Source organism: Impatiens glandulifera, chromosome 8 (genome assembly GCF_907164915.1).
Source record: "Impatiens glandulifera chromosome 8, dImpGla2.1, whole genome shotgun sequence".
Classification (NCBI taxonomy): domain Eukaryota; kingdom Viridiplantae; phylum Streptophyta; class Magnoliopsida; order Ericales; family Balsaminaceae; genus Impatiens; species Impatiens glandulifera.
The window spans coordinates 3305557-3325063 of record NC_061869.1 but is presented as its reverse complement, the minus strand read 5'-3'; the positions used below and the strand labels follow the sequence as shown (position 1 = coordinate 3325063).

At 27.0% G+C, this 19507-nt stretch overlaps 2 protein-coding genes across 2 annotated transcripts; both read right to left on the bottom strand.

Annotated features, from left to right (window-relative positions):
• Positions 1-250: 250 nt before the first annotated feature.
• On the bottom strand, positions 251-776 carry LOC124912686 (protein TIFY 5B-like). Its single transcript, XM_047453335.1, has 2 exons — positions 642-776; positions 251-548 (listed from the first exon to the last, which is right to left on the bottom strand). Exons 1-2 carry the CDS (start codon positions 774-776, stop codon positions 294-296), a joined length of 390 nt encoding a protein of 129 aa, XP_047309291.1. The 3' UTR covers positions 251-293.
• Positions 777-9800: 9024 nt separating this feature from the next.
• On the bottom strand, positions 9801-11606 carry LOC124911894 (9-cis-epoxycarotenoid dioxygenase NCED2, chloroplastic-like). The gene has a single exon (XM_047452425.1). The coding sequence runs from the start codon at positions 11574-11576 to the stop codon at positions 9852-9854; it is 1725 nt and encodes a 574-aa protein (XP_047308381.1). The 5' UTR covers positions 11577-11606; the 3' UTR covers positions 9801-9851.
• Between the last annotated feature and the right edge of the window lie 7901 nt (positions 11607-19507).

Genomic DNA, 19507 nt, shown 5'->3' with positions numbered 1-19507 from the left:
CATTTGAACTCTTGCACTTAATTCTGAGCTTGTTAGTCCAATTTTATAAAATTTCTAATAAATTAAACTGATTAAATAATTAAATTACATCCCATATCCCATAAACCATCTCTTAGAAATCACAAACATAAAACAAAACATTCATTGTAAGTATGTCTGGTCTTAATTGCAATGTATTTGTTGACACTAAGGATTCCAGAACCCCAATAAGCTGTCGGCAGCGGTGGCCGGCGGTGACTGGCGGTGGCGGTGAATTTTCCGACGGATTAGATAGAAAAAAAGATGTGAATTCGCTAGTGAGCAGCATAAGGAGAAGCTGATTGAATGCGATTTTTCCTCATCTGAAGAAACCTATGCAAGGATCTGTGCATGGATAATCCATTATTATTATTACTATTATTGTCACTGCAGATCGGTGCCGGCGCCGGCGCCGGCCTGATGAACGGCGGTGGGAGGGAGGGGGAAGCCATTTCATGATGATCCAATGAAGCTCTCATGAATCTTATTCTATCTGCTTCTCTCCTTGCCACCGTTATAATCTCCCTTGCCTGCATACAAATGAATAATTTCAATTTACATATATATAAATAGAGAAATGAGACCATTCATTAAATCATTTGACGATGAAAAGAAAAACATACCTGAAGATCTGTAACGTCACAGACATTGATGTTTCCATTGTAAAAGATTGTCAATTTCTGTTTCTGATCTGGAGGGGAAGAATAAGAAGAAGAAGGCGATAGAAGGCAGAGATCCAAATTACAGTTAGGGTTCATCTTGATTTGATTTGGGTAGTGTTGAAATTTTGATTGAAGTTGGTTTGTATCAATAAAAATCGAATCTTGAAATGAAATGAAGATGAATGAAAAACAGAGTTAATAATAAAAAGAAAGATAGAGAGAATCCGGCGGTGGGTGTAAAAGCAATCAATCAATCGACAATTGAAGGAAATTAATTTAAACACGTGCAAAACGATATTTAAGTGATACATATATATTCATCTTAGAATCAAACAAATCCGCCTAACTCTTTTTATTTAATATAAAATATTTCCTTTTTTAATAAAAAAATATTATCTTATTTAATTATTTTTTACATTTAATATTAATATTTGGTTTCAATTTTAGATGTGTTTATTATGATAACTAAAATAAAATAATAAATTTTAATATGACTCCATTGAATTTGAGTTATTTTTTATTAAATTATAATCAAAAATTTATTATATTATAATCGAATTTTGAATTGGATAGTATGATATCGAATTATACGATTTTAGTTATTTATTTGAACATATATATATATATTTTAAATAGAGTATTTTTCGAAATTTATACGTCATAATTTAAATTATGAGTGACTAAAACATTATATAATGTTAAAAAATATTTCAGAAAAATTGAATAAACATAAAAAAAAAAAAAATCATAAAACATAACTCACAGATATTATATTTTCGGATGATACTAAGCATTTTATCGTTTGAAATTATTTACTTTTAAATTTGATTTTTATTTTTAAATCTACATTTTTAATTGTCATTTTTAATTGTCGAATCTGGTGTAATGTGGGGTAAATTAAGAAAATTTTAAAATTTATTATATATTTTTTTGTTAAACATGATCAATTAATTAAAAAAAAATATTACGTTAAACTAAGGAGAAATAGTTAATCATTAAAATTGTGATAATTGGACATGACATTATTCAAAATTCGAGCATCATTGTTTAGTAAAAACGATTCAAGTTAAATACTTAAATATCAATTTAATCAAAATATTTATAAAATAATGAAAACTATGAAAAAACTAATAATAAAATGTGACTTATACTAGATATTATTCATGACATAATGATTAAATTTCACTATTTCACAAAATAAATTAATTCTCATTTAAATCAAGCAAACCCTTATTGAATTAGCTGCGCTGCACATGTAATTACTTTAAATCTTGTTTTAAAAAGCAAATCCTAACAGCTCTCCAACGTTAAATAATGAAGCCAAATTAAATAAACACGTGCTTTTATAACATATTATTATTATTTATAGCAAAACAAAATTCACATATTATTTTGCTTCCTTTAAAGTTTTAAACTACTCATGTCTTGTGACTTATCCATCACGACAAATCACAACTTATTTTAGGACTATATGTTTCTTTTTTTGGATCAAATTGATTTTATATTTTATCACAAATACATTTAATTAGATGATACAAACAAATAAACATGCACCACCAAAACATTATCTTTAACTTACATTAAAAGAAATCTTATCTTTATCATTATTTAAATTTAAGTATGAACTAAAATATTTTATTTATTTATTTATTTAATGTAAAAAACTGGAATGCATTATTTTTACTTTTATTTATAACGTTTTAAGTAAAATTGAATAGATGAAGTATTGAGTGCCCATTATTTAATATTTAAAAATATTATAAAATATAAAATTAGGATATATAATTTTGTATTTTATTTGATAAAATGAAAGATGTAATAATAAATTAATTTGTTTATTATTCAAAATTAATAACAAATAACTCAATATATGAAAGAAGATCCAAATAAACAAATTCATTTTTGATATCATCTTTATTTGGAAAGAAACTGGCGGCTGGAGAAATTAGGGTTTCAGTTTGTCAAAATTGATTATTCCATTAAAGTGATTGGTTAATCTTAGGGCGTGGCAGGCAACCAAATCAAGTTCACTATATATTCTAAAAATCGATTTAGTCCAAAATAACACAAGTCCACAGCCTACCTTTTTTTTTCAAACCTACTTCGAGAATTAGATGCATGCATATCTTATTAGTGCTACTCTTTTTGGGATTCCTTATATTTTTTTATTTATTTTATTTTTGTTATAAAGTGTTTAAGATAATCACATATGATTATTTAATTATATACACTTAAATCTTTATAAATTAAGGTTCTTTTAAAAAATTAATTTATTAGGTTAGTTTATCCGACAATTATCGAGTCTAGATTAGTACTTCAAACTTCTTAAGTTAAGGTTAGTTTGAGTCGGTCTGATCTAATCGAAGTTAACTGACTCATGAAAAACGGGACGAGTACATGCCACGAAGATCTATATAGATGGGAAAATGCAGTTTATCCCGGAGTTCATTTATTGAATTGAATTTTGGGGGAATGATAGAGAAAAGAATGAGAGAATGATATGTCATCACTTTATTGGTTGAAAAAAACTATTATATTTTCATTCTCTCCCTAAATCTTCTATTGAAGAGTGTGTGCAATAAGAAGAAAAATCATAAAAAAAAATTCAGAATTTATACTTATTAAGTTATTAATAAAGATTTAGAAGACTTCATCCTATCTTCTTAATTTCCTTTTTAAACTTAAAAAAAAATTATTAAAAAAAAAAAGAACTCCTTGTATGAGTTGGGCTGGATACTAATATTATTTTGGGCTTAAAGTTTGGTCTACTCCTTTTATTTTATTTTGACTTGAGTACTTAGTGGGCACTGCCTGAGGCCCGATATACTAAAATATTATTTTAAAAGTTGAAGAAGCAGTAAGCCCATATATCGTACTTTTTTTTTTTGTAAATTAATTAGTTGAGAAAATGAATTTTGAGCAACATCCATCTAATGTATTTTGTTAATTAATCTTTGAACTTTTAATTTATTCAATTTTCACCCATAACTTGTTTAAATACAATACATTGCTCCAAATCATATTAAATTGATGAAAATTGGATCAACTTCAATTGGGTAGGGGTGGGGGTGTTTATTATTGCTATTTCAAAATAATAATAATAATAATATATAGAAAATGGGTTGTCCAATAACTTATAAATAAAATAATATTGTATTATAAATAAAATAATATTTTATAACAATATTATTTTATTTATAAGTCACAACCCATTTTCTATATATATGAATAGCATTGGTAAAGTATATATAGAATTAATATTTCAACTTTATAATTATGCCATTTAAATTTGTAGTTAGAATCAAACTCTTGGACTTTAAATTTTTAAGTAAAACTATTTTTTCGAATTTGTATACTGTATACTAAATGATATAATCATATAATAGACTTTTCATTTAAAGAAAAACTATTATACAACACTTAAACAATTAATAAATCAGATATTTTGTCCTAAGACTCTTCAATTTTCACAAGTTTACCTAGACATTTACATATAGACCCATTATAATCATTAAACAATTCATAGAACCTTTTTATAACAATAAAAAAATGGTTCATTATTACTAGCTTTACCTTACAAATAATATATAGATAGATGGCAAGAACACCATATAAATAAATTAATATTCCAAGTCAAACACTAAGTTTGGGGTGTTAATATAAAATACACACTAATAAGTCACTAATATTTAAATATACATACTCTAGTCAATTATATATTATACTATATATTTTGACTAATCCATACTCCTCACTAATGGACTCCTCTTGGACAGTCATAAGTTGGGATATTGTATATTAGTTTATTTTAATAATTTTGACTTGTTATTTTATACTCATTTTTTTAATGTCAACCTTAAGTACCACCAAAAAGCACCACCAATAGCTTGTATTTTCTATGATTATAATGTTGTTGAGTTTTTATATTTAGGAGGTTTATTGTTATTACCTAAATCCTAAGCATAACTTGAAATTTTGTGCTTTCTTTATAATTATGCGACTTTTATAAAAAAAAAAATTGACTAATGAAATAATTTTGATCGTTTAAAAGAAAATATTTCTTCATGATTAGTTCTCTATCTATAAAATGAATAGAGCTATAATTGGAGGCAGGGTTCTATGTGATCATTTGTTGTCTGTGCTCCTCATTATGTTGTTATTAACAGCATTTGTGTTGAATATGATAAATTTTTCACAACGAATCAACAAAGTGATTTTGAGAGAAAAAAATATGATAAAAAGTTACCCAGATGAATAATACTAAAAAAAATGAACTCTTTACATTATAAGTTGCTATTGAGTGCCAATAAAACTAAATAAAAGTCAAGAATTCTGGTCCGAAGACATTATATTTGAAGTCAAACATTGACAAATATGATAATCTTAACTTTATCTATTAGTTGTAGCCATAAAACATTGATGACTTTGATTGTCATAGTACGTATCTTTTATGAAATATTGATTTAAAATTATTATAAATATTAATAAACTAAGTTATCACATTCATGTTTATCTTATAAAAGATTATGGGATTATCACTTAATTGTTTTAAATACAAATGAAAAAAAAAAAAATGAGAGTCATATGAATTGAAATATTAGTTTTATTATCTTTATTAGCACTTAGGAATATTTTAGTCTATCAGCACTTAAGGGTATTTCAGTCTATTGTAATTACTAACTATATAAGCTTTTTCCATACATTTCAGTTTATTTTATGTTTTGCTAATAAGAAATTCTAACATTTCTTTATTTATTTTATCATGGTATCGGAGCCTCCATTTATGGATTCTCTTTGTTCAACCTAAATAATTCAATCTACATCTTTCGATTTGAATTTGGTGTTTGAATCTGCAATCGTTAATGGTATTTTTTGTTTTTTGCTTTAGATAATTTTGTTTGGAAGTTTGTATTTGTGTCCCGTCGTGCTGCACCGTGTCGCGTCGTGCCATATTCGTGTTATTGTATTTGTATTGTAATTTTTGGTATTTGTATTCGCGTCGTGTCGCATCGTGTCGTTTCATGCCATATTTGTGCTGTTGTATTTGAGTTGTCGTTGAAGATTTGTATTCGTGTCGCATCGTGTTGTGTCGTGCAATATTTGTTGTTGTTGATTTTGGGTTGGTTAAAGTAGGTCCTTACATAGTTTTGTCAATATTAGTGCTGCTCTATTTGGGTTGTCGTTTGAGATTTGTATTCGTGCCGCATCGTGTTGTGTCGTGTCATATTTGTTGTTGATTCGTTAGTTTCTTACCCTAATAATAAAAAAACAAAAACATTCATGTTTATCTTTGTCTTTTTGATCATTTTATTTTTGTTTTGCCTGTCTTTAAAATAACATGTTTATTTTAATAATATAAGTTGCATTACTTTAATCACCTGTATATTAATTCGTTAACAAAACCTAAGTTGACCCACCCATGAGATGATTAGTGAAACCCCACTTAATTTCAGGAAGATAAAAAGGGTTATTATTATTATTATTAACATAAAGTTATATCAATATAAACAATTAATGTGGATTAGATTTGTGTGGCCACTTAATTTCGATGTCTTAATTACTCTTATATATATATTATAAATAATGCTCTATCTTGTTATTATCACTATACCAACCAACCATGTACATTAATTACTAACTACGTAAGTAACCCACTTTCTTCATCAGGCATTACCTTAAAAAAAAACATCTCTTATCATTGAAACACCTTTAATCACAAAACCTCTTCTTTTAAATCCACCGGCCCACTAAACATTGAAAATACTTATAAATTATTCTACGTCATTCAAAATAATAGTAACAAATTTATCCCATATGAAAACAAATACTTAAAATTGATTTAATATAGTAATTTTTTGGATAAATTTAATTTAGTTCTATTAGAAGAGTTGTATACAAGATTATATATATATCCGACTTTATATCCGCCAAACTATATATATATATATATATAAAAGATTGAGTCATTTAAGTATAACGAAACTAATTAGTATGACATCAATAACAAAAAAAAAAAGTTGAAAAATAAAATTCATAAAAACTATTTGATTAAAACATTTAATCAAACAAAATTTATTATAAACAAATTTTTACACAAAACACAAATATAAAATAAAGTTATATATCTGTAAAAAAAAATATAATCCTAGGTCATAATATAAATCAATGTATTTGGGATAGGATCATATTGGTTTGTTATTTGAATTGATCCTATAATCGAACATAATAAATCAATTTTTATTATGTCAAAGTTTTATATTTGTTTTTTGACTTGAATTGAGTTGGTATAACAATTGTAGCTGTATACTTCAAACAGTTTTAATATCATAAACAACATAACTATATAAACCTAATAAACAACCTTCGGTAGCAGTAGGGTTAAATGGGCTGGGACAGTTTGAAGAGAGTAAAATTATTTGTGAAATTCATAGAAATGTTTAAATACTATAATTTTTTTAAGAAAATACTTACGTTCAAAACCCACTAATGTATTCCGATTCAGTGATAAGGGTCGACTTAAAAGACCAAAAAGATCACAAATTCGATTATATCTGAAATCGCTATGAGTTGAGGCGGAAATTGATATATCGACTCGATTTAGAAGATCCTAAAATAAAATAAAAAATATAAACAATCAATTTTGTTTGTTGTGTTTTTTGATTGATTTTACTCCTGGAAAGTGGGGATGAAATTTGAGTGATGGTGGGCACGAGGAGTCCACGTGATATAGTTTGCCGACATCACCCCCATTTCTCTCTTGTGTTATAATTATTGGTGTCTTTCTCATTCAATTTGGCCTCCCCATTTATTTATTTATTTTACTTTTTTTTTCTAATGAAAAATATTTAATGAATATATATAAATAGAGCATTATTTACTCTTTAGTGGTACTGATAGGAATATGGCATGTCCAAATACAACCCAAGTAATTAATTAAGTCATCAATTCATTAATTAAACATTTTTGTACTAAGACCTTATTTTTACTTATTTTATCAATCACATTAATATAAATTTAACAATCAAATTATTTAAATCATCAATTACATATTATTATTTTATTAAATTTAAATTTTAAATAAAAATTTATTTTAAATAAATCACAAGTCCACGTTTTTATCAAATAAATTTTCTTTTAGACACAAATTTATATAACAAATTCTAAAAAACTTAAGATCAAACAACATCTAAGTGATCTTATTTTTTATTTTAAGAATATACTATTTAAAAATATATATAATATTATAAAGTTAAAAGTTATTAAATAAACATTTCAATAAAGTTTATTTCGCATTAGAAACAAAAGAAAACAAAATATCTTCAATATATATGGTTATTCATAGTCCTTTCATACCAATAAAACATAAAAATAGTAAATATTTCATCAAGAAAATGTCAGATATTTAAATTCGTCAAGTTGATTAATTAAAATATAATGTATACGTTTTGAAGCAATTTCCTTAGAAAAATTTGATTCAACATGGAAATATTCCATCCATTAATCTAATTTGCAAATATCATATATTTGAATCCTAAATCATAATAGAATCTGAATTAATTAATAATAATTATACTGTCATCAACTCAAAACTTCACTTTTTAGATAAATGTGATTATTTTAATTATAGTAGGATTAATTAATTAAGTTAATCAAACATGTTACACATATAGACGTGACATCAACTAAATTAATAATGTTGATGGCCATGTGGGTTTATTTCAATTCAGACGAACTTGTAATTGTTCATGATCATTATATAGATCCTAAAAACATTAATAAATTATACACAAAGTTTGAATATATCAATAACTATCAATATAATTATTTTATATGTCCCACTTCAAATTAGTACTACAAAATTGCATTAACAAAAATCTAATTTTTGACCTTGTTTTTATAATATCACTAATATAAATAATGGTCTAAAAACAATATTTAAAGTATATTGCATCCCTAACCACAAATCTCCAACTATAACTTTTGGAATATTTATTATAATATATATATATATATATAGTCAATAATTGTAGTATTTGGGATAAACTTAACATTAGCAAGTGGGAATGTGATAATCACGAAGGAGATTGAAGTTAATTTGTCACAGATGATGATAAATCTTCATACATTAAATACTGCAACATGGTTATATATATATATATATATATATATATATATATATATATATATATATATTTATTAAATCTAGTTTATAGAAGTAATTAGCCCTTAGGTCATTAGGGCTGGTTTGATGTTGGTTATTTGATTTTTTTTTTTTAAATATTGTCCGATAAAATAGTAGGTTTATTTAAAATTTTAATTAGTTAAATTACTATAATATTCTTTTATATTTAAATTTTATAAAAATAAAATATATTTTAAGTATATTTTTTAATGAATTGAATAATTGGATCATGATTGAAAAGAAATACTACAAAATATATGAGTTTGGGGCAAAAATTCTCAAATGGTAAGCCTAATTTTATGTATATTGTAAGCAATAAAATGATGAACTCAATTTTTTTAAACTTAAGTTATGACATATTTTATCATAAATTATAAATATATATATATATATATATATAAATGAAAAAAACTTTTGAAGAACTGACTAAATATAAAACATTGTTTAATAAGAAACCTTCATAGTTCATGTCTCAAAAACTAAGATGCAATTTGTATTACACGTTTTCAAATTTATAGTTATATAATTTGTAAATGTTGTATTTGTGTTTAAAAATTGAGTCATAAACTTTTTTCCTCTTAAGAACACTATTTCATTTAAACAATTTTAGTGGGATATTTCGATACATAAAATACTCTTAAATGAAATTATAATCATTATATCAGTCTAAAATTCAACAAATATATATCTATATATATAATATTATTATTTTAAAATATGATCAAGTAGTTCTTAATCATGTTCAAGTTATTTCTTTTAAGTGTTTTAAAAACCATAGTTTATTTTTTTTTTATAGTAAGTTATAAACATAATTTTTTTTTCAAAATTCCAAAATTCTCAATAATAATTACAGAATTAAAAAAGTCTGTACAGAGTAAAAAAGCTAACAATTTAGAAAAGAAGAGCCCGGGGACCTATTTACTAATATCCCTCTGATTTCTCTCTTTTAATTAATTAATTAATTATATACAAATAATAATTACATAAATTTATACTTTCTGCTTTTTCAAATCCTCCGTACTAATAAAAGTGCCGTGAAAACCATACGGAACTCTTGACGGCAACTTAACGGAAGCCTCCACCTGTAAATTTCCGGCATTAACCACCACAAATTCCGATTGCCACGTCATCTCGTCGTGAACAAATGCCATAATATACCCATCATCTTCTCTCTCCGAACCCGGTTCGACCGGCAAAAAGAACGGTTCGCCGCCGTATCTCATTTCACCGTACATAAATTTCTTTACTTCTCCGGTCACTAAATCCACCTTAGCAAAACCGGAAACTTTTGGCCATGGCTCTGCAATTGCTAAATATGCGAACCGGGTTTTCCTCCCTAACTTGTTCCGGTTCACCATACCCGCTTCCAGGTTCATTTGCTCGTGGGTTTTGATTATTGCCCGTTTAGATGAAGTTCGGGTTTTTAGGTTAACCCGGATTTCGGATAACACGCTTGTTAACGATTCGTTGTCGTCGCAGTCGTTGAAAACTGAGTCGGGCGGAGTCATGCACGACCCGATTATTACAACCTCGTCGGACTTGGGCTCCTCCCATGCGTTCCATAAATGAAAACAGAATGTATCCGGAGAATTGACCCAGATTATATCCGACCCGTATTTAGCATCTTTGGGTAAAACTCCGAACCGAGATGTTTTCTTTTTATTATAACTCACAGGGGATCCGCCATGAATCATTTCTTGAAGATTGAACACTACTTGTTGATCAGGGATAATTACGTAATTTTTAGTGATGGCGAAATCATGGATCATCGTCGGACCGGCTAATTCAATATCGATATCCGGTGATTTCTCGCCGGTTGGTGAAAATTTGAAGTATTTAAGATAGGGTTTCCGGACAACATCGTAACTGAGTGCAAAAAGCTCACCGGATTCCGGGTCAACTTTTGGGTGAGCAATCATACTCGATTGAAGCTGTTCTGAAAAATCGAATCTTCCGACGGTTTCCATGTCGCCGGAGCGGTTAACATGAACATGGTAAGGAAGATCATCTTCCGACATGGCTAATAATCTGCCGTTAAAATAAACCAGGCCGGCGTTAGCCACTCCGATTCCTCGTGCTGCATTAACTAACCCGAAGAATCCACGGGCATAGAAGAGTAATAAACGGGCAATGCCCGAATGCCCGTGAAGTTCACCGATTGATTTAGGAAACACCGGTTTACCCAATTTACGTTCATGAACAAGCCGGTTTGTTTCAGTAAACCGGCAGGCGTAACTAGCGGAATTCTCCTCGCCGTTAACGGTAACAGCGTGTATCATACCGTCGCCGTCGAATAAATGATGACCGTTAATCGGGTCGTGAAGTGGGTTCGCGCCGTTTCGAACGTAGACGCCGTTAATACAATCGGGTAATTTACCAGTGACTGGTAATGAGTGTTTTACACGATGTTCATGAACCGGGGCGAAGTTTCCGGATATTTGGATTTTCGGGTCGGCGGTTTTGGGAAGCGGTTGTTGACGTTCGTGGGTTAGTAACGCCGTTTCTAGAGAATCTAGAACGTTGGCAGCTGCTTTTTGAAATACGTTCCATTCCGGTGGGGGGTTTATTGTAATTCTTGGTAGGTTTAGGGGCTTTTTGGGAAGATGGAGTATAGAAGGAGAATCTAGAGAAGAACATGCTGTGTTGATATCTGGTTTTGGTCTTGTGAAGGCGGTTTTATGGGAGGCGGTATTTGGTATTGCGGCGGCAACCATAGTTTGTTCTTGGTGGAGGAGAGAGATGAAAGGGGGGGGAGAGGTTGTGGGGAGAGAGAAAAGAGGTAATGAAGGGTATAAATAGGGAGAGGGAGAGGAGAGAGAAAGAAGGCCACGTGGTTGACGTGACATGGCATGTGGTTGATATGACATGGCATTTGGGAATAGAGACTAGTCATGGGGGAACAATAAGCTTTCACTTGTTTGTTGGAATTGGACATGACGCCACCAAATGTTAGAAAACGACACACCAACTTTTACTACAATCAAACAAGGCCTTAGTCGGTAGTTAAATAATAAAATTAAAAAATTGAATTGAAGGGTTAGTTCGATACTAATAGCACTTTGTTTGTATTCGTTAATATTTACCAAGAAAAAAAAAATTAACAAATGAAAGAGATCATATTTCACCTTTTGTATATATATATCACTTCATTAATGGTGGGATATATGCATTACCTGTACTACTGGTAAAATCGAATTAAACAAATTAAATAAAATTACAACACACTAGTTATATCCTTAGTCAACTTTTTTTTAACATACCACTATAATGACATATATTTTAACTTGTAAGTATGCATTTTTCTAATTTCTACTCATGGTGCATTATTTAATTTGAGCATACAATTTTTGCATAATAATCTAATCCAATAATTTTACGTAATAAATTAACGAAAAAAATTATAATCAAACATATATTTTTTTTGTTTCTTGATCTGACGAATAAACTGGAACGAATAAGCTAATTATAAATTAAATTGTATCATTCTTTCTTTTCCGAAAGGATCGCTGAAATTTCAATTATAAGGTGATCTTTGTTATTTTCGATGTTGCTCTCTTCTTATTTATTTGTAAGTACTATTTTTATGTTGTACTTGGATTTTTATGTTGTACATGGTTCTGAATGAATTTTGTTTTCCATTTTTAACTTAATTGACCCATCATGTAAATGGTACGTTGTTAGAATAAGTCCGATTTATTATTATAATTATAATTGATTATCTAAATTGTACGTCAATCAAATTGACTACCCGGTATGTCTTTCAAAATTGAGGTTGCATTGATTTTTCCAGATTTTGTATTGAGAGAGTACCGATGATTTTCGCCGGTTCGGTTTTAAATTAAACATATTTAAGAATAAATTAGAATGAAAAAAATAGAGTATTATAGCCGGGTTGATTTTACTTTATTTGTCATTTTTATCCAAAACTTGTATATATTATATTTTATTAATTTATTTTATTAAAATACTAAAATATATTTAGTTTATCTTTTAACTTAAATGAAAAATAGTTGAAAGGAAAACTGGTAATGAAAATGATATTATATATGGTATTATTTTTGGTTTGAGAATTATCTTATCATTAATAAGCATGAGTTTGAGAATGGTGGTATTAAATAAAAATGCAAGAAAGCAACTTTGCTTGAAATTAGAGTGTGGTGATTCAAACAAAATTTGTAAGCTATCTAACAAATGAATCATATTTTTGAATAAGTAAATGACTTAATCAATGATGATTAACTAGATTCATTCAAGTGTAAAGTTGAGGTGATGAACTATTTTAAGCCCACCCTATTAAGGCATGGAATGGACCTTTTTCAAAACTAACAAGGCATGGGATGAATTAAAATCAAGATGTTAATTGATGGAAGGTGGTTTGGTCAACTATACTTATTTTCGAGACTTGAATTTATTATTTGATTAACTAATAATGAAAGGTTGATAAAAAAAATGATCGATATTCATTCAAATTGATATCATTGTGAGCGGATTCAGAAATTTGAATGAGGGTGACATTAAAAGGAAAAAATTGGGATATACAAAAAAAAAAAAAGATTAACAGAAAAAATAGGAATAAAATAAAGGTGTAAACATAAGTTTTATCTTTTTTTTACAAATAAAAAAGAAATTAGTGAATTAATTTTATTTTATTTTTAAATTAGTGTTATGTGACATTTTTATATAATTTTTTTTTTCAAAGAAGGCTAAAATGTATCCACTCATACATACCACATTTTCATTATAGCTTTGAAAGAGATGTAATACTTATATAACAGTGGTCAACACTCCACAAAATAAAAGGATATCAAATAATGGGTCAGAAAGTTAATTATTTGCTTCAAATATCTACAAAAATTCTAATTTAAAAAAAAAAAATATGTATAGTGCTTAAAAATGCATGGCCCAAATAACATAATAATGAATAACATAATAATAAAAAATAAAAATATTGGAAAGGAATAGAATAGAAAGGAATGGAATGTTAGTGGTAGCACCAAACAAGTGGGAATTGTATGTAAGCTAGCTAGCTAGCTAATGACCAATTGAAATTGTAAATTAAATAAAAGTCAAAGACACATTTATATACCCATGGAAAGGTGAGTGACAAACACTTTTTATCCCACATTTTCTCGAACTTTTTTTTCTACCCCACTTATATATAAATTAATTTTGTTTGTTTGTTTGGCTCAACTGTAACCAATTATTTAAATAATTATTAATATTCAACTCATTTAAATTAAATTTTATAATTTATTTACAAGAAAGGATTATGAAATAGAGAATGACTTCACACAATCTGATCTGTTGAAAAAATCATAAATTTTTTTTATATTATATTTTTCCTCTTTCTTTATTATCTTTCCATTCAATGATGTGCTGACACATAATTTCCTCAACATTCTCATTCCCTCTCCTCTTCTGTCACATCTTTTGTTCATATAAGAGAAGTAAAAGTGACACTTGTTTAAGATCACATTCAATTAGAATGAAAAACAAACATGCACCACACTATTAAGTTTGTTTGGTGTATCTGTTTATTTAAAAAAAAAGTGTTTTGTTTGAATTTAGATGAAATGATAAATATTATCAGTATTTTCTTAATTTTTTTTAATTAAGAATTAGATCTCATAAATCAAATAAATAGTTACATTTAGAATATTAAAATTCACAAATAATAGAAAATAGCGCCTAAAAAATATTAAATGAACTAAATAAAATTTTAGATGGTAATACAATTTTCATAAAAATATTTTACAAAGCATGTAATTTTTCCAAAATAAAACTTCAAAACGAACTTATTTGAATTAAATAACATGAGTGATGAAAGAAAATAAGTCTATCAAATTAATTAAGCGTTGTCCAAAATATATCTATATATTATTATAAGAGACAATAAAATCTATCTTTGTTTGAAGGTTAATAGCAAAGCCGAAAAAAATAATGCTAAATAGAGAAAAACTCATAAATTTTTTAATATATGTAAAAGAACTTTCGGATGAAAGATAAATTAAAAAAATTCTTCACAAGAAAGATAGGACACCATCCTATTCTTTGTCGTAAAAAAAAATAACGAACAAGTAGATATTCCACTAAAGAATGAGAGTATTTTTCAGATTAATTTTTTTTTTTGAGATGATAAATTCAACCCGACTAAATAGAAAAACTAAATAAAATATAACCAACTCAAATTTGATTGATGAATAAAAAGACACCCTCCAATATTAAATAAAGTCACCACAGCACATAAACAATATAACCTTTTAACTTATCCTTCACTTTTTTTTAGAAAAAAAGAGTTGATTGACTTTTTTATATATTTTTTTTATGTCTCATCTAGTTAATTAGGGAAAAAAAACTTTTTAAACATTATATATATAAAAATCAGTTCAATTATCTAATTTACTAGGCAAGTCCTGCAAATTTGGTATCATGTCACTCCCAAACCCTGTCAATTATCTTCGATCCCTTTCAACTCCTCCTAGTTGCAAAAACATGTCAAATTGAGTCCCCTACCATTTTAATCTTTATGAATTAGATTATTAGATAATTTCATAAAAAACAATTATTCGATCGAATATTTATCGTGTGTTATTTGCCGAATGTGTTTTTGTTTTAAATGTCAGCTTCATACAAAAAGTTCATCTTAGTCACTTTTTTAAAAAAAAAAACTCATATAATTATGATAAAAATAAAAGTAGTTTAATCACAACAACAAATCTATGTAATCTAAATAAAGTGTAAAAATAATAACAAAAGCAATCATAGGCAAAAACAAGACGCAAAAAATTCAAGAGATTAACGAGAAATTAGCGACTTCCTAACTATACCCACCAAGTTGTCCTATCATTGTCGTCTCCATGCATGGTTGTCCTCAATGAATTAAATGTGAGACTATAACACAAGAATGTAACAAATTGATGATGGGAACATCACATTTAGTCCCCCTCAAATGAAAGAAAGAAGAATCTTACTTGTTCGAATTCTCAAATACAAATTATTTGGTAAAAATATTAAAATATTTTAAAATGCAAATCCTTGAATGGACGCAAAAACGATTGACTAGATAGGTCATCCAAACACTTGTGTGCTTGAATAGACCTTATGAATGAAGTTAAGAAAACTTGTTTGCTTATAATCTCTATATAATTATGATATTTGTTTTTGTTTGTTATTATGTTTTGTCTTTTACTATTTGACAAAGAACCTAGTCGAAAACGATATTTTCTATAATATCTCATTTGTGTACTATGAAATTTTGTGTGAAATTTTTAGTAATAAACAATTTTTTGAAATTGATTGTTGTTTTATTTATGTTTAATTTTTACTAAGAAAATTTTAAGTTTAAATAGGAGAATGAACTTGAAGTATTATAATTTAACTTTTTAAAAAAATAAAAGAAAAAAGAAATTATTTATTTTAATAAATATGATTTATTTCTATATGAAATATAGATCATCTTGAAATTAAAATTAAGTTAATTAAATATATTAAAATTCAACAATAATAAAATATTATTTCATATATTTTAACTAATCACATTATTCAATTAATTAACTAAAACATAAAAATATATCTATATTAAAAAAATTATTAATATATACTAATACCTTTAAGTTTTCTACAAAAAAAAAAAAAAAAAAAAAAAAAAAATTTCAAACATTCTAAAAATCACCCCCATTGACATTTTTCAAATAAACACACATTTTTATTTTAAAAAACACAACCGGACAACCTCTAAAAAAATAATTTATTTATAATATCTTTTCATCCATTAAAAAAACAAAATAATGGGTATCATGAGATGAGAATACGTAGTGTCCACCAGCCGACAATGAATAAAAATATTGATAAATTTCATTGCACATTGACAAAAACAAAGCTTTTTAACATATAGGAAATTAATTGTGTTTATTGAAAGAAAAAATCCTTACACTCATCTTTCTAATGTCACCGATGACTTTACAAAAGCATAATTTATTTATTTATTTAGAGAGTTAAACTACACTCATTCTCCCCTATTTCAATTTAAATTGTATTTATTGAAAAGTTAGCTTATGATTTTTTTATCAGTTGAAATAAAAAGAATTAGAATGACATTTACAACTATAGTCTCTATTTTCACTTAAAATGTTTCTGGTGAAAATCGAACTTGTGACATTTTGATCTCTTATACCGACTTTTTGTATTGTGACATTCTGGTTGAATTTTGTCACTTAAATTGTCTTAAAGAGTTGACTTGAAACAACAATATCTCAATTACATAAATTTCATATTAATTATGTGCCTCCATATTTTTAGAAAGTTGTATTTTTCTTATGTTTCATTTGAAATTTTTTTAATGATTATTTTTTTTCTTTCTAAATCAAGTTAGTATATCTCATCATTTTAGAGAGGAGTTTGTATGCATTTTTTTTATATGATGTTATGTATAGTTTTATTATGTTTAAAGACTTTTTATGTAATAAATGAAGCATATAAAAAAAAATACCTATTAACATGTAAAGTGATAAAATATATATTTTCCAATAAAATGGAGTAACTCAATAATGTTACCTAAAATATAAAGATTTTAAATTTAATACTCATTGCAAATGTGTAAGTTATCCCTTCTTCTAACATGGCGACAACAAAATATGGATATTCTCAGTTTCTATGAGTTCTTGGATTAGGCTGCAAGTTTCATTCGTCGCCTGATTAATTTGTTAAGTGTGTTTACAGACTATATGATTAACTCGCGAGAATTAGTCTCACCCTATCATGATAGCGTGAGAAACCAACCATCCAAAATACAAAATTTTAATTAAGTTGAAATGTAGAACATCACCATAAAATGTTGCTAACTTAATTAATAATAATAAAATGTTCCAATTTTAGGTAGTAAAATGCAAATTACAGTATTATGTGGGCCTTTTTATTAGGTCCAGACGAGAAGAAGCTACATTTCCAATAAAGGGCTTTTTTCTTTTAAAAAATCAGATATATGGACCTTTTTAACAAGTCGATAATCATTTATGGGCTTTATTAAAGCCCTAAAAGTGTATTGGATCCGGCAAATTTTGAAATTGACATATTGGCCTGGACTGTTCCGGTAAAAATTTTTTTTTAAAATTATTATTATTTAAAGAGGAGTGAGAGGGAATCGCAATTTTGAAAAGGGAATTGAAGAGTGAATGACGTGGCATCACCTTGGTCGTGAAAAGAAAAAGTGGGAGAAAAAATATTAGAGAGAAAAATTATTTAACTCTTTTAGTTGTCATGTAATTCTCTGTCCATTTTTTCTTACCCAAATTCTTTCTTCAATCATTTTTCTTATTTAAAAATGTCACTAAAAGTTTAATCTAATAATAAATATAAATAAAATATAGTCGAAAAAACATGTTTGGTAGAACGTGGGCTCCTTCGCCACATTCTATGCGACTAGTCTCCTTGGTGCGTTTATGTCCATAAATAAATAATAATAATAATAATACCAAAATTATAATATAAAAATATATATATTTTTGTCTATAGTTTGATCAAACCCACTTTATTTATATTTGAATTCTTGGTTGGCTGCACACAAATCCATGTGACTATTGTATTTATTTTCTTACAAATTCATGAACTCGAACAAATAAATTTTTGTTACTTTTATAGAATTTTAATGGATTATTATTATTTATAAATTCAAGAGATTGTGTATTTATTAAATTAATTGTGCCAAAATATTATATATAAAAAATTTAATTTTCTGGATCTACTTTTTGGATATCATGGCCTCATCCTACTAGATATGATTGGACCGAAAATTATATTTATTATAGTCAAAATGAAGCAGCAATTTTTGCATTCTAGCTAGATTTAACATTTCACTTTCAATCACTATCTCATGAAATTAAGGGACTAATTTATATATTTTGAGATAATTGTCACTATTAAGTATTATCTCTTACTGGTCAAAAGTACATAAATTAAATGTCATCTGTCAATGGATTTACTATTTAACCTAACACCATAATTTATAATCCATACCCTCATATTATCTCAATATAAATAAGTTTTTAAGTTCAATTAAAAAAAATGTTTTGATTTAAACACTTATTATGACCGACAATAGTTATTGATAGTGATCTCTCCCATAGCCTAGCGTTGTTAATGGCTTAGTTTCTGGGTTCGAACCCGTCAGACGTCAAATTTTGCGTTTAGTTAAATGTGTTTGCAGACTACATAATTAATATGTTATCTCATTTTATCCCTCTTCTAACCTAGCGGCAATAAGAGGTGAATACTAACCCTAAGTTTTGGGTTCGAGCCCGTCGTCAGACAACAAATTGTACGCCTCAACTTAACCTATTATCCCATTTTTTTTTAGTGATGGATAGTGATAATCATTCCAAATAATAATAAAGTTTAATAAAAAAATTACAACCTTGTCCTTCATTTGGCCTTGTTGTAGATTAGTAGGAATTAGGTCAAATAGTTAATCCTTTGATGGTGAATATATATATCTATTAAGGGCTATATTTTATTTTTAGCTCTTTTTTCTATAAATAGCTTTATTTTGTTTCTTTCTTCCTTTTCTATTATTTTAAAAAATAAATTAATTATCAACTTACTTGTTAGTTGTTCTGTTTTATACAAAACAACAGTAATGTATACAAATAGT